Source organism: Melospiza melodia, chromosome 3 (assembly GCF_035770615.1).
Source record: "Melospiza melodia melodia isolate bMelMel2 chromosome 3, bMelMel2.pri, whole genome shotgun sequence".
Lineage (NCBI taxonomy): Eukaryota > Metazoa > Chordata > Aves > Passeriformes > Passerellidae > Melospiza > Melospiza melodia.
The window spans coordinates 101,920,531-101,941,206 of NC_086196.1; the positions used below are offsets into that span (position 1 = coordinate 101,920,531).

At 45.7% G+C, this 20,676-nt stretch overlaps 1 protein-coding gene across 5 annotated transcripts in view; it reads left to right on the plus strand.

Annotated features, from left to right (window-relative positions):
• The window catches only part of SERTAD2 (SERTA domain containing 2), a 79,302-nt gene extending 58,873 nt beyond the window's left edge, over nt 1-20,429 (plus strand). For 4 of the 5 annotated variants that reach the window (XM_063152315.1, XM_063152312.1, XM_063152313.1 and 1 more), the window contains one exon: nt 15,056-20,429. In XM_063152315.1, the coding sequence (XP_063008385.1) occupies nt 15,060-16,004 (945 nt within the window). In that variant the 5' untranslated portion in view covers nt 15,056-15,059 and the 3' untranslated portion in view covers nt 16,005-20,429. Of the gene's footprint in view, nt 1-10,004; nt 10,180-15,055 lie in introns of all 5 variants that reach the window. The other variant, XM_063152314.1, reaches the window with a different exon arrangement.
• Nucleotides 20,430-20,676: the final 247 nt, after the last annotated feature.

Here is a 20,676-nt window from a genome sequence, read left to right on the forward strand (position 1 = left end):
TGGAGAGGCTTGTGTGCTGTCCAGTGGGCCCCTCGGTGGCTGATTTACAGCTGTGGGTCAGCTGCTGGTGTAAAATAAAGCGAACCTGCCCATTTTATCTCCATCCGGGGGGGAAAGGCTGTCAGCTTCTTCAGCCGAACTTCAGTGCAGCACGCCAGAGCTGTTGCGTGTGGCAGCGTGTGCTCAGACACATCCGAGGCTCTCGGGAGCAGGGAAATCCAGGCTTTTTCATCTGGTGCCTGGTGCAGTCATCAGGGTGACTCTCGCTGCCGTCAGTGAGTGCTGGATTTTGCCGCTCTAGAATGCACTATTGCTCAAACAGAGGTGGGAGAGGGCTTGGCTGCCCCAAACACCAGTTTTATATTTGTGTCTCTCAAATGAGTGAGCACTTGCAATGTGTGTGAGTTCAAACAACTCTTTCTAGCTTTTTTCATTCTGATCATTTTAGGCATGCATCTGCACGAGTGTCTTATGGACTTCTCACAGGGTACAAAATTGACAGAGGCACTTCAGTTTGCATCTAAGGGCACAGGAAGCTTTCACATGGTAAAACAAACTATAAAAATGAATTCTGTTTTCAAATGATTGCTATAGAAATTAGCCAACTGATTTAGCAGGGTAAATTGAAAGTAGCCCTTTCTGGCTGAAGTTAAAATGCATGCCTTTGACATAATAGGATGGCATCTTTGGACTGTGATTTAACATCATGAGCCAGGTGATGGTAGAGAGAGGAGGAGGATTAGGAGTTTGTGCTGCTGGACAGGTATCCAGGAGCGTGTCCTTCGGAATACTTCCATTGTTCAGGCAAGTATTGCAGCATCCAATGTAACAGCTCTAGATATTCCTCCTCTCGTGACTGATCCTGCTTCCATTTAAGTTGGTAGCAGCAGCCACCCACTCCTTTTCTGCAGGAACTGGATTGGACTGCTGAACAAACGAAGCTAGACTTTGTGCATATTAAAATGCTGCTTTGATTTTTGTGTCAAGCTGATTTCTTTTTCTCTGAAGCTGATTGGAAACAAACAAAAAGAAACTTGATAGCCATAGGTCCCTCAGGTTTTGTCTTAAAGAGCATTAAATACATCTCTAGGTGCTGATTTATTAAGAGTTGTAATTGTGTTCCTTTATACACCTGCTCTTTTTTAATGGGAAAGATGAAATAAAGATTTTCACAGGGGAAATAATGACATAAATATACCAAGTGCTCAAATTGTCTGCCTGAGAGGCATCAAGGACTTTGAGATAATGTCCTAATAGCAAGGAAGCACTCAAACTTCATATTCAAAATTTTTTTTTTAGCTTCCTTGAAGTACAGCAGATTTTATGCAGTATCTAGTTTGAAGGATTTTGCCATCATTCACACAAGCTGCTTTTTGTTTTTCAATAAATATTTCATTGGGAAAACATTTTTTTTTTAGGAACTCTGACTTTTTTCACACTGATGTAAAGCACTCCTGGCACAGTTCATCTCTGGCAGTGCTAACACTAGACAGATGATCCAAAGTATTTGTGACTATTTTTGCTTTTATGTAACATCTTAAAAGTGTAATCTGTCAGACAAGGAGAAGGCAGTACTTTGAAAGTGCGAGTAGTCTTCTGGTGATCTACTTCTCATAAGGGCCAGGTAGCAAGAGAGACACCTCCTTTTAGCTCAGCTCTGTAGTGTAACTGGCTCACAAGGAGACAGCTCCAGTTGCAGTGGTTCCTAAACATGCGCATGAATCAGTGCCAGAAATAGCAGCTTTCAGTTACCAAGTCCAAAGATCAGGAGTGTTTCAAAGGAGAGAGCAAGGTCCAGCTTCAGTGTAAGCAGGTTGGCACTAAGCAGAGATCTTTAGTCTTGATGAATCTTTTGCTAATTAGTGGTTTGTGGAAGATGAAATTTGCCAATCTGAGCACAGTGCTCATTTTCTTCAGGGGTGTATAATTGCATGTTTTCTGTCACTTCTTTTGATTTCTAAACTTTCATCAGTCAGAGGAGCTGCTGTCATGAAGAGGTGCCTGTTTTCTGTAAACGGAGAGAGACTCTCAACATGCGTTAGTTCTTTAATTCTTTTATAAACAGAGTCAATTTTTGTGTTTGCTGTAGTGGAGGCTTCAGGTTTGTTCAGCATTACCAATGCAAACACTATAACAAAAATAAGATAACAATGCTCGGCTATTACACACGAGTGGGGAAGGCAAGGCCCGTGAATGCTGTGCTAACGCTGCTCCTGGGTGTGCTGAAGTGTAGCCCAATCTGAGGTCCAAAGCAAACGTGTGGCTGGGAGGCAGCAGAGGTTTAGTGGGAGAAACAGGCTTGTGTGTGTCACAGCAGGGTCCTGCCCTGTCTCTTGGCTGTGTGGGTGTTAAACTCTGTGTCACTGTGCAGAGCACAAACTGCACTGCCACCACGTCTGCGTCCCCGATGGCTCCTGGTGAGCCTGTCAGATGCTGGCTGTCATTGCTGAGTGGCCAGGAGGAGCTGTGAAGATGTGCTGGCTGGGACATTCCTGCAGCACAAAGGGGATTTTCGGGGTGGGGAAGGCCTGATGCGAAGGGCATTTCCAAGGGAGAGTTGGGGCAGTCTCCAGGGGTGATGGGTGCAGCCTCAGAGCCTTCAGAATGCTCTCACTGGGGGTGGGAAGGCTTGGAAGGACTGAAGAAACTGTCAAGTCACCAGAGAGCAAGTTTTTGGTTTTCATGTGTCCCTTCTTTGAGGGTGGAGGCTCATCTAGCTCAGGTGAGACAGCAACCACCACCACATCAGAGTGACACTGGATTCAGGCTGCTGCAGTGAAATTAATACCATGCTCAGAGCCCTGCATTAGGCGAGGTCAGACCACTGCTCTTCGAGTGAGGGGCCACGTTTGGTACCCTCCTCAGCTTGGTGCATAAAATCAGAGGTGTTGCCATAGAACATCTGAAGTTCCCAACCTGTACAACATGATCAATGTTTTGAGTACCATTGGTTTTAAATTTCTCCTTAATATCACAAATTTCACCTTAATATCACCCTGGAATTGAGTTTTAAGTGGCATCAAATGGCATGACTCTGTGTAATTGTTAGGAGCCGAAACCTGTTTACTTTGCTTGCACACCAGTAAGGTGTGAAAGCAAAGTAAGCAGCTTGTTTTCAGTGAAGTTAAAATAAAAATTGAATTCTTGGTATAGAATACAGAGAGAAGAGTTCAAACATGGGTTGTTTTCTTTTAATGTCATTTTGAAAACTGGGTAGTATATGGAAGTAGCAGAAAAAAGAAGTTCCCTTTTTCAAGGAGTCCTGAATTGGTGGAAAGATCTAAACTTGCCCTAATACTTCCTCAGATGTAACAATTAAAACTATTTTTCTTGATCCCAGATTTTCCACCCCGGAAACCCTTGTACTGTTTGAGCCACACTCACCTTTAATGGAAATGTGACATTGGCTGTTTTCATACAGTTTCTTATAGATGCCTGTAACATTAGTGTTAAAAAGCCCTCCTGTTGTGCCAGGCAGGCAATAAGGTTGAGTGAACTGTGCTATAGCAAGAACCATCCATGATTGGAGGTAAACTATGCGGATATATGTTGGGGTGGAGGTTGAAAGGAGCGTGGAGGGCATATTTGAAGCAGACTGTGCAACTGCTATAGCAGGTCTGACTAGTTTGAGATGCCTAAAGGCAGCTTTGTCTTAACTTCAGGTAGCTGCAAAATGAAGTTTTAAGTCCTAATTCAGAAGTACATCATCATCTTCCGGTGCCTCCACAAACTTTACTTTTCATGTGTTTTTACCGGCACTCTTTCTCCCTTGGAAAAAAGCCTTTAGTAGGTACCCATCCACGTGCATGCATATCATTTGCATATTTTTCAAATATACATTTCATCAAGATAGGAGACTAGCGTTTGTGTGCAAACCACAGTGTTTTTTTTGAACAGTGGTGGTTACATTTTGCTTTCTCACTGCTCTGTGGGCCTTGTGTGAGACAAGCCACTCTATTTCAGCACTTTAGGCACGGCCTGATTTGCTCTGGGTCAGGTCTCATGCCTGCTCCTGGCCCTGTGTCGGAGCAGTGCCTTCAGCTTCAGGAGCCTGTGCTGTGGTCACAGGGATTTTGGCCAGGGTACTCACTCCCATGTTGGCTGTCCCAGGGTCCAATAACCTGCTTGGGTTACTCTGCTGGGACCTGGCTCCCCCTTTCCCCCTCCTGTTCCATCTGCTTGGTGAAATTGGCTCTTCTGAACAACCCTTCCACTTTCCTTCCCTAACTAAAGTGTTCCACAAATAGCTTGTGAATGAATAGAAGAGAGAGAATATTTTCTCTGTGAGTGACACACAGTGTCAAGCTTCCTGTCGCTGCTCTGCTTCCCCTTGCTGGCAGGGGCACACACGTGATGTGTGTGTGCTTGGATGAGGACTTTAATTGTGGGGAAAATCAGTATAATACTATCATGGGTGAGGTGAGTGGGTTGTGCCTGACTGAATATGAAATAAAGTTTCAGACATTTCATTTCCTGAGCTGTTCTCCTTCTGTATTTTCCACTCCTGATTTCCAAATTTTCTAAACTAAATTTTAGTTTGTGGTTAAGTTTCTTTCTTATGTGTTAATTAACCTGTCCTAAACATGCTTCAAAATACAGACTTAATACAGACACGTGTTGTCAAAAGATGCTGGTAAAAGGGTGCTTCCATATAAATTGAAATTATTTACTTGAAAATGTCTCAATTACTCCACATAGAAGAGATGTGGGTCCCATGGTGGCTGTTTTAAAGAACATCTCTTCAGTGTAGTAGTTTTTGTTGTGAAATCAAGCAGGTGCAACGAAAAATGGAATCTCTTTTGTCTCTAACTCATAGCTATTACAGGTTGAGAATAGCTCAAGGTTGGCCAAAGTTCCCTTTAGTCAGTTTTCAGAAGGATCCTATGTAGCACATGGAAACACATGTTTTATTTCAACAAATGCATGAGCTTTAGTGCACTGGACTGAAAGGGCAGCAGTTAGCATCTTCTCCAACATCATTTAACACCATCTGAGCAAACTTTCTTGTCAAATTTTAACTATGTTTTAAAAATTTGTTTTGTTTTCACTGGTGGGGGAGAACTGTCCAACAGCTTTTTCACCTCTTTAAGAGAAGCTTGCAGGGTGAGTGGATTCTTTTTCATAGAATGTATTTGTTTGCACGGTTGTGTTCATTTTATTTACGTAAAAATGTTGAAAAAAACTCATGCGCTGTTTAAGCTACTTCAAAAAATGCCAGGGAAACACCTTTCTTTTCTCCTAATTCTCAGTAGTGCAAAACTGGTTAGCAAATAAAATTTGCAGGCCAGAAACTAAAATGACTTGTCATTGCTGGGATTTGTATGGTGCATTTGCAGCATATATTTATTCAGAGGATTTTTTTTTTCCTTTCTCCTCTTCTTCTCTCCTGCCATTTGCTGCTTTTCAGTTTGACTGTGATAATTTATTCAACACTGTTTTCAGAGCAATAACCTACTTTTTGGCAAACCATTCAGTTCTTTCAATAGTGTGGGGGTCTCCCCCACCATGTGTTTATTAAGGGTCTATGACAAGGGGGAAAAACAAGGTATCTTTGGGGAGAAGATGCTACGATAGGATTCAAACAAAGTAATTATACATAGGTGAGAAAAACTCCCTTATTATACACGAAGGGGTCTCGTCTCTCACGGGTGCACACACAATTCTCATTAACCTTTGCAGGAATTGCACAGGTCCAGTGGAGATGGGTGTGCAGTGCTCAGTCCCTGTACACACTAAAAATAAAAGGCAGCCCGTGCCACGTGCGTGCCAATAGAGATGTCGTGTACAACACAACACAACACAACAGCGCCGTCATCCATTGTTCTGTGTGCAGGGGAGGAGGGGTGCACAGCCAGCCTGGCTGTTTCATCATTCTCCCTTAGAGCTGACCAGCAGCATCTTGTCATTACAGGTGTGTAATTTTAGCAGTGAAAAGGGAGTGTGTGTGTGTGTGTGTGTGTGTGTGTGTGTGTGTGTGTGTGTGTGTGTGTGTGTGTGTGTGTTCCCAGCCTGTGTCACTTTCTGGTAGCTGTTCTAGGTCTTTCAGATGATTGTTTTGAATTTCATTTACAAGCGAGGTGTCTCTTTTTAGACAGCACTTGAGCTGTGCCGGTGCCTGCTGGCTCTGCAGTGGGAAGGAATGGAAGGCAGTCTTTGCTGAACTGGGCCCTGGAGCACTACACAGCCATCTTAATTGCTGCTGTTCCACCTCTTGAGGAGATGGCTCTGGTTCTCCCAGCATGGAGTTGTGTGCACCAGCTCCAGCGTGGCTCCTTGCTCACTGACATGGGAATTCATGGTGTTGTGGTGCTGCCTGTGGGACCAGCATCTCCTGCTTCTGTGCAAGGAGGCCCAGAGTGCAGCACTTGGGGGAAGAAACAGTGGTGAGGAGCAGGAAGAGCTGCTGGGCTGATCCCAGGGTGGGCTTGTGTGTAGAAGCCCTTGCATTGGGTGCCATGCACCCATATTTTTTGGGTGCCAACAAGCAGAGTCTGCTGAATAATCAGCTAATCCCATAGTAAAGTCAGGGGATCTGGCCTGGTTTGCTTTACTGCAGCTCTGATTTCCTGCTGCTGATACCCAGGTGTGTAAAGCAGCTCCTGGTCCTTCAGCAGATTGCTGAGCCCGTGTGTTCACAGCATAGAACTCAATTCGCACTTGGTAGGCCTGGCTGCTTCTTTAACACTGACACATGGGGACCCAAATTTCAAAACAGCCTCAGCCTGGCTCTTTTTGGTGTCTCTCTGAAGCACAGAGCCCAGGTAAGCTGACCCCCAGGGAAGGAGGCTCCTGGTGGTGGCTCAGACACTGTTGTGAGCAGACCATGTGTGCAGCCATCCTGGGAAAGGATGTAATGGAGATTTGGCACAGAGGTGACCTGAGATAAGGGCAGCTTTCCCATCTCCTGGAAAATCTCTCTCCCCTCAGTAGGTAGCTCTAACAAAGCATCTCCTGGTGGTGGGAAGGGGGGATGGCTCCACCCTGATCTGGTGGTTGGTGGTCAGCAGGGCCAGGCCAGTGAAGGGCTGTGTTGGCAGTCATGGACAGTGTGATTCCTAAAGCTTTCAGTTAAGGATGAGACCAAAAAAGGGCAGACTGGGGGCTTGTTTGCCTCTTCTGGGCACTGTTTTATAAGGAAGCACACAGGAAGTCCTGTCTGAAGCACCAGCATGTGAGGATTGACATTTTGGCTTTGAGATCTTTGAGTCAGAAATAAGTTTCTGCTGGGCAATCCAAACCTGTTCTGCTTTTTTCCAGTAAAGACTACTGCCTGCCTGTATGTAAATGTTAAATAAATGCTTTTCAACCCTGGTGTGTTACCCTGGTATATTCTCCCTCTTGCTTTGCACTGAAGAGGAGTTGTCACAGAGTTGCACAGGGCTTTTGCTCTTGCCTTCAGCCTCACAGTGGTTTGCAGTGTGCCTCGCTGGCTCTGCATGCTCAGAACCTGTGTAGTCTTGTTCACCTTCTGGTTCTGCCAGGGCAGCCTTTAATGCTTTAACAAGCTAACAAGTGCTCCTCTGATTTAAACTTGCATTAACTTCTGCTACCCTGATAGAATTCCTAATATTATAAACACCCTTAATAACACGGCTGTAATCTAGAAAACCTGCTGTCCTTTTTCCAAACAATTACTTAATGAGGCAGTAATTTATTCTAAGCTATATTTATTGGAGCCCATTCCAGCTTTATCAGACGTACTCTGGTTGGATGTGTGCAGTTAGTCAAAAACATTAAAACTGCTCCACTTCTTCCAGGGGAACATGTTACATTTAGCAAACTGACAGCATTAGAAACTGTTTCCAATTTAATAGAAGCATATGTTTCCTGCAAGGCTTAACACGCTGCAGAGTCAGAGATTGCCTTCCACTGCGGCTTTGCCTTTTTTTAGCGTGGTGAAAAGGAGCTGCAAACTGAAGGCAGAAGTGGAGTTTGTGTTTCTGGTTGTTTTGCAGAGATCCTTCTAGCAGGGCTTCGGCAGGCTGCAAGTTTAAGAAACTCTCAAGAAAGTGGTGTGGGCGGTGCACGCAGAGATCTCGCTCCAAATGCAGTTTCTGATCATGAACAAACAGCGAGAGCTCGCTTTGCCCTCTGGGCCTCAAATAGTACAGTATGCAACAAGGGAGAGCAGGCAAGGCACGAGGATGGAAACAGTAGGATCAGATTACAGTTTCAAAATATCGCTGGAACACGTTGGCTGGCGTTACACTATTGACTGGCTTTATAATTGCATTGCTTATTTGCTAGGGAAGGCTTCACCTTACTTTCTGATTAACGTGGGCACTCCTTCGGGGACCCGGGGACTCCAAGCTCTGAGTATCAAAGGCAAACCCCGTGAGACCTGCACGACTTCAGATGCTTCTCAAATGAGAGTCTGAGCTTCTTCTGTTGTCTCCTGTTTGCCAGAGGTTTCCTTACACAGCCCCTATTGAAGTTCTACTTAGAATAGCCTCTAACAGTCACCCACTATGGTTTTCCTTCTTATTTTGATTTTAACTGGAGAGGAGAAAAGACCCCTGTCACTCAGCTTGCTAGCTGCTCCTTGCTCAGTCTTCACTCTGTGTGAAGTGCCTAAAGCAGGGGGCTAAGGCTATGTTTCTGTAGGGAGAGAGAAGCTGCCTGTCTTGCTAAATGCAGCAATGGGGTGCTGAGGAGCTTTACTTGCTTCTCTGTTTCTTCTGGAAGAGCTGAGGTTTACCCATCCACCACAGGAGACGGGGAAGAGTTAGGTCCCTGTAAAATATGTGTGAGAAATACCTGCCACTTAGAATTACTGCTGGCACTGACAGCCTTGCAGTGAAGGCTTGCAAACATAAAAACAATCCCCTGTACTCTCTGGAAGCAGAGAGCTGCCCAGGAGGCCAATTTTTTTATATACTCTAAAGGAGAGTTTTGTAAGTGCTTATTAAACCTCACTCAGTTAAAAAAAAAATTAAAAAGGGCAGCCAGAATGAATGTAAAATGTGTCAGGGAAAACAAACCTTGTAAATACAGAATGTCTGAGCACTGGCCTGGAGAGGACAGAAACCCCTGCACAGCTCCATTTCCCCTACCTTTCTTCGGGGGTTGTGGGATTTGTTTCCTAACTCACATGTGGCATGAGACACAGTTCTTACCAGGCAGCGTTGTCAGGAGTCCTCTTTAGCCAGGCAACATGGATGCAGTACACTCCAACATGTAAAAAAGCATCAGATCCCGAGAAAGCAGCCTTGTGAGGGAAAAAAAAAATAAATTAAAGAACACTCCCCCCCTCCCCCCGCCGCCATCCGGGCCGGCCGGTTCACACCCTGCAGGCAGCTGCAGCACAGCACAGGCAGCGGGGCCGTGCAGCTCCGCATGGAACAGGCTGTCCCAGCTCGGGGATGCTGTCGTGCCAGGCTTTAAACACTCCGGTGTCAGCAGATGAAATCCCCAAGGAGGGGCCATTTCCACCCAGCTCTGGCTGCTGCCTGTGAAAGTCCATGTTGCTCGTTCGCTCCAGCCCTGCAGTTAAACCTCGACACCTGGGCTGCTCAGCTCTCCCCCTTGTTTTGAGCGGGGCTGGGAGAACCTGCCAGGTTTATAATGGCCTTCCCTCTGCTTTTCCTTTGTAACTCTGAATGGGAGGAGGGTGCCAGTGCTCTCAGATGTCTGCCTTCCACCTGCTGGGGCGGGTTTGCTATACTTTGCCAGGATCCCACGGGCCAAGGAGCATCCTTCTGTAGTGGGTGAGCCCGTGGTCCTGCCCCAAGGGGTCTTCTACAGATGTGTCCATTCTCTCTGCTGTGGCCTTGGGGATGTGGAAATGGGGACAGGGAGAGAGAGGTTTACTGGTTTGCCTCCCTAGCTCTAGGGGACAGATACTTTGAAGTTGTGGAGACTGGTTACAAGTTCAGGTGGTCCCTCAGGCTGGGTACTGCAGCACTGAAATACCTCACAGCAGCTCAACCTGCCTCTGTTAGCTCAGAGGGTCTTGCCAGATGAACACAGTTGGCATAAAAGGCCTTTTTATTTTGGTCCTGCAGCTTTCTGTGCCAAATCCTCATTCTGCTGAAGTCAGTGACAAAACACCCATTGACTACTATTGAGCCAGGATACAACCAATGGACCCCTCAAGGATGAGGAGTGAAGGATGGAGGAGAGGAAAATTGTATTTCATGTGCCAGAAGTGACACAGAAAGCACTTCCATAATTCACCGGGTAGGTTCTTTGAGAAGACCTGGTGAGGGTCACTTACATCTGAGGTTTGTGAACTTAGGGGAATGAAGTGTACAAATTCAGTGCTCTCATTGCACTCTGGAGGCTCTTATGGGGGAGCTTTGGTATTGTGGGGTTTTGTTGGGTTTTTCCATGCACGTGTGTGAAGTAGCATTTTATTTTAATTCCCCCAAGTTGCCTTTTTCTTTCTCTCTCCTTTTTTACACCCCTGTGGTTTGAATTGCCTAAGACTTCAGAAAGTAGCTGGTCCTGCTTTAAACTCCTCTTCTCGCACAACCCCTGTGGTTCACACCTGTGTTTCGGTGTTCGGCTGCCTGGAGGGGAATGGTTGCCTGTGGACTCAGGGATTTTGATGCTTTTACCTTTTTGAGCAACATGATGTTTGTTCTAAAAGTAACCTCAACTCTAATAAGCTAATTATTTATAATTTATAATAAGCTGTTCATCCTCTACACTGACAGAGGGGGTGGCGTAAATCCGTGAGTGGAAATGTGACTTCTTAAAAACCCTTTTCTGCTGTTTCTCTTGATGTTCAGTTCCTCCTTCTTTTTTTCTTTATTCTCCTTCCTGTCTGTCTCGATGAGCAGGGAGGGCCTAGTGGATTGTGGAATTGATTTCCAAGATGAGTTTTCGGTCTTGAGAGGTATTTTAAACTTAATTGTTAAAAGTCTTTGAGAATTAAAATTACAGGGTTTTTGTTGAGCAAAATCACTTTTCCTCTCAGTTTTTACATATCTGGTGCTTTTCTATGCCAAAGTGCCAGTTATTGAAGACTTCAGAAATAATCTGGCAGTGTTGAAGTGTCCAAAGCACAATCAATAAACACAGTGCTCCTCTCACAGTCTACACGTACCTCTGTCCTCCGGAGAGCGAAGGATTCATCATCACTGGGTGGGCTCAGAGACACAGGCATTGCATGAGCTCTTCTGTCCTTCATCGCTGAGGGCTGACTCCAGAGAACCTTCCACTCCAGGCTGATTATCTCTTCCACTGAGCCCCAACTGCTTTTTCTCCCAGCTCTGTCTGAAGAGCATGCCGAGCCAATAAAAGGAAGCTAAATGACACACAAACGAGGAAAAAAAATATACTACTTTTGTTTTTCAATTAAGAAAAGACAGCTCCCAAACAATGCTAGGGTTTCTCTGGCGCTGAGGCGCGTGCAATCGCCCTAAATGGGCAAAAAAGCAAGTAGTATCTTTGTCAGCAACAATGGTCTAGCTTTTGGTTCTGGGTCTTCCAGAGCTGGAGCCAACTGGTAGATAATATTGGAGAAGATCTCCAAGTAACTCCCCCTGCCCCAATCTCCAGAAAGATGCAGCTTTTCCATTGTCTTTCTTCAGCTTTCTGCTTCCACATACCTAAGAAACATTGAAAACTCACTTGCAGACCAAAACCCTGCAACACCCTTTATTACAACAGCAGCAACAACAACAAAGTGACATCCAGTCTCAACTCTTAACATCCGGCCCCAAAATTGTGTTTAGCAAATGGGTGAAAGTGCAGCAGGATTACATCTGGCTGAGGTTGCTGCTCGGGCAAAATAGATGCATGAAAGACCTTCCATGAGCATTACCCTTTATTTCTGCCTGTGCAGTGCCACGTTTGGATGGGTTGGTGTTGTCTGGCTGCCCTTGTCACAGCTGTATGGCTTGGTTGGACAGCTCTCTTTTGACGCCTGGGATGGTGCGGGTTTGTCTCTTTTTGTACTGATCTTTGGTCAAGCTGATCTTTTAAGTTTGGCATTTTCATTTTCCCATCAGGAGGTTTGGCTGGAAAGGCTAGAAGCAAAGTTTTTGAGATGAACAGAATTGACTGAGATCAAATGCTGGTATTGTACAGCATCCTTTTTTTTTTTTAATGTTATTCTTTATCTTAAGACATACAACACTGATCCCTTTAATGCAGGCATGAAAGTGATTGGTTGAAGGAGGAAAGAGATGGTTTGAACTGTAAAGAACAAGCAGAAAACATTGTCTTAAGCTTTGATGGTCAGACACTATGAAATTCCTTTTTGAAGAGCCAGAGGAAGACTTGCAAGCCCCCAAGCATGTCTGATTTTACCAACCCCATCAGTTGGTCTAAGAAGATATCACCTCCTTGCTTTGCTTGGCATAAATGAAGTGATTTATGGAAACTGGAGGAAAACATTCTTTACAATTCCCATTGGCATGCCAGAGGAGAAGGGGATAAAATAAAACTTTATAAAGCCAGGAGTCTAGCAGTGCTTATTTGAGCCCTCTCCTTGGTGGAATAAAGCCTCCATGCTTAGGCTGACATCCTGCTTTGGTGCTTTAGGGGTTAAACCCTCTTCAGAGAGTATTAGTGGGGAAAAAGGAAACTGAAAGCTGTGCTGAAAAGCTAGTAGGTGAGCCTGGGAGTTGCCTGATCTATTTTATCTTTTAAAAGGGCAAGCTCTGAATCAAGCTACAATGAAGATGGAGTGAGATGTGAAAGCTTGACAGTCACACATACAGGAAATCTTGAATTATCTCTGAGCTTCCTGGAAAATGACGTAGTGAGGTTATCATAGTATTTACTCAGTGATGATCCCACAGTTCTTACTGATCAGCTTTAAATAAGTGTTCACTACCAGCACCTCAGTCTTGGGTGGAAATGGGCTCAGTTGGGTTTGTTGGAAATGCTTGGCAGCGTCACCTGGCAATGATGAATAACTGAGCACAGGGAATGGAGCCTGGGCTGTTTTCTTTATCATGGAGGAAAAGGTTTGCTTTGTACAGGGAATGTTTTTATACATTCCTGGCAGAGGCTGACAAACTTCAAACTCTTCTAGTCCCAAAGCCATTTAAAAATGTCTTCTTTAAATAGAGCATTGTAGAAGGAGCACTGCTATGTCTTTAGGTCAGAGTCTGTCTTTTTTCAGGGGGAGGAGATAGCAGGAAGGGATGGAAAGCTGCTCATCTCCTCCTAACCCCATGCTGCTTTAAAAACGTGCTGGAATTGGGCAGGGTTTTTAATTCTTGCTAGCCCCATCCTCCCTTTCTTGCTCTTATCTGTCTGAAGTGAAAGGAAGCTTGTCTGCTGTGAACACTGGAACAGCAAAGCCCCCCGCTCGCCCCCCAGACCCATGTGAGCAGCTCCAGAGCAGTCCATGAAGTGACACTAGGGAGCAGAGAAAAGCCAGACTTCGGCAGCAGTGCTAAATTTCAGAGGTTTTGTTCGCCCGAGATTCCAGGCGCAGGAATTGCTGGTAGCTGGCCAAGCAGCTTGGATGGCAGCCTACCTGTTCCTCAGCTCTGCTCAGCCTGCTCCCTCCCCACCCCTTTCTTTTTTTAATTGCATAATATGCTAGAAAATTATCTGGATTTGGGACTTATTTTTAACCAGAAGAGGCTCGCTTCACCCGATCTGGTTTTCGATTTACCGCCCAGCAAATGCTCTCTGAAGCTCTTGTAGCACTGAAACCCTGACTTCTTTAGCCTCCTCTTGTGCTTTCCAAGGGTCTCTTTGCTCTTAAATGTTGGTCAGTCGTTTTTGGTGATGTTAAACTGTGTCGTCTGTCTGCTGAACTGGTGTGCGACCATCAAACTGTGTTAGACCTGCCTGGTGCAGTTGTTTCGCAGGCACTAACCCTACTGAGTGGATTGGGAATTGTACTCAAATAAGGAAGGCAAATTTTGTCTCCTAGATGATAGCTGCATAATGTGAGAAGGGGTCTGGGGTAAAAATCTGTATGGCCATTGCAACTTCTTTCTGGATACCTGTGGCTAGAAAGCCTCTTCCACTTTTTTGGGGGGTTTTTAGGTTTTTATAGGTTTGTTTTTTTTCTCTTTAAGCAAGGCAGACTTCTTCATGCCAGAAGAATTTGTTAAACAGAGGGAAAGATACAAGAATGAACAGGGAGCTCCTTGTGATCATATTAAAAGAGTGAGCGGGTTAGAGCTCCAGCACCTCACCATTCTACCTGAGAAAATGAGGAAGCATAATGCCAGGTCGTGGTACTGCCACAGCACAGCAACTCCTTCATTCCTCTGCGTTTGGGGGGGATCTCGGTGTCACAAAAATAATGGTGACAAAATGAGGTTGGGACTGTGCTGTGTAGAGGAGCATTTCCAGGCACTCTGAAACATCCTGGAAGAGATGACACTGGGGACTGAACTGCCCTACTTAATCTTAGCTCAGAAATTATTTATAATATGGGGCAAGTTTGGTAAAATCCCCTTTGTTTCCTTCAAAATCTGCCATCTGACCAGCAGCAGAGTGTAGTGCAGAGAGTGGTCTTGGGGATTAGTGTAAAAGACTTGACAGATCATCTTCTTCTGCTGTAATTTATCTAATTCTGAGTATAATAACTGCATTTCCTGCTGTGGTACTTTAGTCCTTAGGCTATCAGCTAAATAAACCCATATGTGTATATCCTGGTGTACCAAAGGGCTGATCTCCCAACCTCACTGGGGAAGTTTCTCTCAACACACAATTGCTTGAGCCTCGCTTCCCTTCCCCCGTGAACACACTTTTCAATAAAAAGAGGAAATTCATTGTGAGAACGTCAGTGCTTTACATTTGTATTCCCAGGCATAGCACTGCCTCAGTCAGGGAATGTAAGGAAACGTTCAGTACAGTGCCTGTGGCTCGTGCTCCTATGGACAGGTATTTGCTTAATGTAAGGAAGAGGAAATTTGCTGTCAGGCATGCCAGATCTTGACTATTATAGAAGCTGTCTGAATTCCTGCTTGGAATTCACCAGCACAGCCATGCCTAAACACGGATGGACCAGAGCCCTGTGTTAGGGTGGCTGCTGCTTGCCCATCACGCTGCTGTGGGCCAAGGCTGACTTACTGATGGGGACAGATGTGCACCTGCCTTGCTGCCTTCATCAGTGTCCTCTCTTCCCTTGCAGATATATGTTGGGGAAAGGAGGAAAGCGGAAGTTTGACGAGCATGAAGATGGGCTGGAAGGCAAAGTGGTGTCTCCCACTGACGGTCCCTCTAAGGTGTCTTACACCTTACAGCGTCAGACTATCTTCAACATTTCCCTTATGAAACTTTATAACCACAGGCCATTAACCGAGCCAAGCTTGCAAAAGACAGTTTTAATTAACAACATGTTGAGGCGAATCCAGGAAGAACTCAAACAAGAAGGCAGCTTGAGGCCCATGTTTGTGGGCGCTTCGCAGCCTGCCGACCCTCTCAGCGACAACTTCCGCGAGGCGCAGCCGGCCTTCAGCCACCTGGCCTCGCCGCCCCTGCTCCCCGCCGACCTGGTAAGCACTATGCCCCTGGAGTCCTGCCTCACCCCGGCCTCTCTGCTCGAGGACGACACTTTTTGCACTTCCCCGGCTGTCCAGCACGATGGTCCGACGAAGCCACCACCTCCTGCTCTCCAGCCAGTAAAGGACAGCTTCTCCTCAGCCTTGGATGAAATCGAGGAGCTTTGTCCAGCACCTACCTCCGCAGAGGCAGTAGCAGCTGAGCCGGCAGCCGACGACTCGAAAGCCCAGCCCAGCGAGTCCAACATCCACAAGCCCGAGGGCCTCCCGGAGAGCAGAACGGCTGAATCCAAACTCATGGACCCCCTGCCTGGCAACTTTGAGATAACAGCTTCCACAGGTTTCCTCACAGACTTGACCCTGGATGACATTCTGTTCGCTGACATTGATACGTCCATGTATGATTTTGACCCCTGCACGTCTGCCACAGGGGCTGCCTCAAAAATGGCTCCTGTCTCAGCAGATGAGCTCCTAAAAACTCTCGCTCCGTACAGCAGTCAGCCAGTAACTCCAAATCAGCCTTTCAAAATGGATCTCACAGAACTGGATCACATCATGGAGGTGCTTGTTGGGTCTTAAAAATATTAGAAATATATCAACTTTTTTTGGTCTTTTTTCTTTCTTTTTTTTTTTTTTTTTAATTTTAAGTACCAGTATATACACTTGGTAGTATTTCCATAGTCTCTCCCAGCCCCGATTCACAGCACTGTGCATGCATCCTTGCTTGCCTTTTTTGAAAAGAAAAGGATCACACTAGTTTTTGCTTCGAGCAGAGTTGGAGTGCCTTCATCCATGTATGACCACTTCTAATGTATTTTTTTTAAAGTGGTTCCTCAAGGAAGACCGAATATCCTGGTATAGGAAAGAATACGTATTGTAGACAATGTTATGTTATTACAAAAAAAAAAGAAAAAAAGGAAAAAAAAAGGTAAAAGCTAAGCACAAGGATTATGTTGGGGAAAGCTGTAAATTGCATGTGCATACTTGTCTATTTTTTCTATAAGTTTTATTGCAAGAGGTAAAAAATTTTATTATTTAGATAATCTCAATACCATTTTAGCCCTGTATAGGTTGACTTTAGCAATTCAGCCTTTTGGAGGCATTAACCTGCTCCTCTTTAAGTGTTGCATTTACATGGCTGTTTAGAAACTGCTGCCCAAATTTATTTTATATTTTTGTACAGATTCTGCAGTTTATGGTATTGTTTTTTCTAAAAACAAATGCTGTTTATACACACAAAAAAATAGCTATTTTGATAGGATTTGCTCACATAGTTCCTGCATAATTCAGATGTACAAGAACCACTTGTACTTTTATACAGAGTTGTAATGTTTTATATGTGTATGGTGCAAAGAGAAAATTGGATCAAATAAGCCTGCAGTCGGTTTCCCTGAATGCAAACAAAAAAAAAAGTGCTTTAAGAAAGGGCTGGGAGCTGCTTCTGCCGGAGTTTCACAAGTGTTTGCTCCCTGCTGTACCCACTGCGCACTACTGTGATTCCTGAAACTTAGAGCCATGTCCTTTCCAACACGTATGTGAAGCAGTTGGCAGGAAACAGTTGTGGAACTTCACCCGGAGCTCCTGAGCGCTGCCGTGGCCGCAGCTCCCGCCCGCCCCACGTGGAGCCTTAACCCGGCGGAGATCGGCACCTCCTGACCCGGAGCTCCTGGCAATGGTGAGGGGAGCCCGGAGAGCCAGCCAGGCTCCCGTGGCACTCCCTGACTGACGCGGGGCTGGGAGCGTCCGCTCGCCCTTTCTTGGAGCATTTCTCCTCCCCTCTCCCACCTCACTGTGCTAAGTGCTGAAAAAGGCAGCTTCAGTATTACTGCAGTGAAGCTCATCTCGTACCTGCACTGGATGGACTTGCTTCAATATCCATTGCTGTCAAAACTGGAGCCAGTCGTGTGACATCACTTAGCATCTCGTATAGAGTTGGGTTCTTGTATCAACTGCGTTACCTGCTTTACACTTTATAGACCCGTTTTACAAGGAATATACAGACACAGCTTTCTATGCATGGTCCCCTCCCCCGTAACACCTGAGAAGTCTTCTTACTGCACCAATAGCTGTTTTTTTTTTCCTGAGTTCGTTGTGGTGTACATTTAATTTAAAAAGAAAAAAGTGTTTGCAATGTATCATGCCTATTGCTGAAGTTGCTATGGCATTTTAGTTTTCCAATGGTACTTTAGTTGTTGAGTGCCGGTTACAACCTGTATTGTTGACATGCCTATGGCTTCTTTAGGAATAACTTTTATATTTATTTAAGAAATTTTAAATTATGTTTTACGTCATTTGGCAATATTCAGTCAGTTCTGCTCCCTTCTTGTCATGGATGAAATTGGGTCTTGCCTGCCTTTTGAGGAGGCGGCTTTTTGTAAATTGGCACTTTAAAGCAGGCCATATATAGTTATTAGTATATAGATAGATGTAACATAGATATGCACACAGACACAGGATGAGAGCAAATACATTTTTGCAATGAAGGAACTCCTAATGGAAATGAAATGCATCATGTACAGCTGCGAAAGGCGCTTCTGGCTCCCAGCTCATCTGTCAGGGAGAGACAGGGCTGGGGAGGAGGGGGGCCCTGGCCCAGGGGGTGGGTTTGCTTTCTTCTGTTCCCAAGCTGAGCTCCGTGAAGCACTGGGGTGCTGATGGATCTGCAGTCACTACACAGACTAAAGAGAAAGGAGGTTATGCTTCAACGGAGAGCCACTGACCAAATGTAGCGTTAGGGACCAGGGGAAGGGAGGGCAGGGAGGGGAGGGACAGCTCCAGCTCCACCCAGCCCTTGTTCCACAGCAGTCCTCAGCCCTTGCAGGAAAACCCACAGCCTTTCTGTCCCTGCACCTCGAGTACCTGGGAACACAATGCTGCACAAACCTGGAACAGCACCAGGCTCGGTAACTTGGAGGCACTTGCCTTACCATGGTTAAAAACTGGTTTGCAGGATGCTGGAGCCATCTGTTTTTTGGGATTACTTAAGTATTTACGCCTGCATAAATATCACCTGCTAGGCAAAAGCTCCCATCAGTGCCCTTCTCAGAGACCTGTGCTGTTCAGGGCAGTCAGCTGAAGGGAAGTTTTTGTACCCAGAGAGCAGGAGCTGAGCTCTAAATCCAGCCTGCCGCTTGGGCAGTGTCTGTGGCTCCTTGGTGCTGAAGCACATGTCCTGGGGCAGAATCCCTGCAGGAATCCCACAGGACAGAAACCTACTTGATTTGCGGGACTCAGCAGAAGGTTGGGAAGGCTGCTGCAGGCCTGGGTCGAAGGGCTGAGCTGTGGCTTTCCCCCTGCCCAGTCACTGAGTGTCTCCAGCTGGGCCTGTGCTGTGGTCCCAACAGCAGCCAAGCATGGAATTTCTCTGAGACCTACACCAGGGATGGAGATTGACATTAACGTGCAATGAAGTGACAAGATGGGAGCAGAATAAGAGGGCTTTGGATTTGAAGTGATTTTTTTTTTCTTAAATTATTTATTCTTTTTTTTTTTCTTCTGTAAATATATTTATTTTATTGTGAAGCTAACAACATCTGGATTGTAACATGTACAGAATGTATGGTAGGAATGTATCCTCTTGTAGGAATGTAAATCTGTATGAAAAAGGGTATGGGAGCCAGATTCAGAAAGAATTAATTGAGTTCCAGTCAGGATATGCATGGATCACAAGATTATTTTTTTCCTACACTCTTTTTCTAATATGGGTCTGGTTGTTTGAAATATGCAAAAAAAGGTATGGAGGAGGGACAGGGTTATGTTCAAAATTAGTTCTAATCAGGCTCCCACCCCCCAGTGGCTGCTTGAGAGGGGCCTCCCTTGGCATGCTACTGGAATTTGCCACTGAAGGCAGCAGCAAATGCAGTCATCTCCATCGTGCTGGCCTGGGAAAGGTTTAGAAAAGATGTTTTCTTCCCTTATTTTTCAAACACGCATGGGAGGCCCAGCAGAACTCCCTGGGGCCGGGTGCCCTGGAAGGGGCAGGGTGTTCCTCAGGAGTTGTGCCGGAGCTGGGGCCGGGCAGGATCTCCCGTCCCGTGCAGCCCAAAGCCCGGCTCTGTGTCCGGCCAGCCGGGCCCAGGGCTCCGCACTCCCTCCGGAGCCTGGGAGCCAGGGAAGGGGAGCATCCCTGCCGGAGAGAGCGCCTCGGTCTGTGCGGGCACCGCCTGCAGCCCCCGGACAGCAACGCCGCCAGGAGCCACCGCTCACTGCCAGGAGAAATTCGGATTTTCCTCAACGTCGTGTGGTAAGAGCCTGGGTTATTTAAAACTGATGCTTTTGAATCCAAAGTTTACACTTTATTACTATTAAATTGAGTATATAGCAATGGGTCCTGTCTGACAAATGGTTTAATTCATTCTGGCATGTTTTGAACTTTTTGTTCTTGTTACAGGGTTTCTTTTGGTTTGGTTTTGTTCTTTTTTTTCCTCCCCCAAGCCCCCCAATCAGGCTTCAGTATCCTGCTTCTGTGCAAGTTGCTTTCAATATTCTATTAATTAACAAGACTGAACATTTTAAAATAAATTAGTTATTTTTAAGCACTTTTTTCTTTTTCTGAAAATAAGCCTAATGCAAGTTCTGGAACCTCTTTAAAAACACAAATTGCAGATAAAATCCCAACCTCAACTCCTATCTAGTTCTGAGCGTATTCCATACTAGTGCCTGCAAAGGCCAAGATTCTCTGGAAAAGGTGTAAATAGTGTGACATGTTCAGTGCATGGTTGTTTGAACAGGGCTTGTTATTGTCAAAAAAAAAAAAAAAAAAAAAAAAAAGAAAAAAAGGAAAAAAATAGAAAAAAAAAAGAAAAAAGGCTGTATTTCCCCTTCCCCTCCCACAGACCTTAGAGCTGTGCCTTTTCTATGCAATATTACAGACATCTGAAACCAGATTACTGTATTCACATGTAGGTATGGGCTGTAATCAAAAAAACAATTGGACAAATGTACATGGAAATCAGCAGTCTTACTTTTGTAGTTTTATATTATACAATAAACAATTAAAATAAATTCTGGCTTTGTTCTTTCCCTCCACGGAGGAGGGCAGTCAGGGCAAGAAGACAAGATCCCATGAGGGCTGCAGGAGCAGGGGAGGGAGGTGCTCGTCCGCGGCGGGTGGCGAGGGACAGGGGCGGGACAGCGCGCTGTGACCCCGCTCCGCCTGACAGAGCAGGGGAACCTCGCCCTGTGCGGGGCCGCTCCTGCTGCGGGGCTTTTGTCCTGCCCGGCACACAGAGGTGCCCGTGGTGGCCCTTCC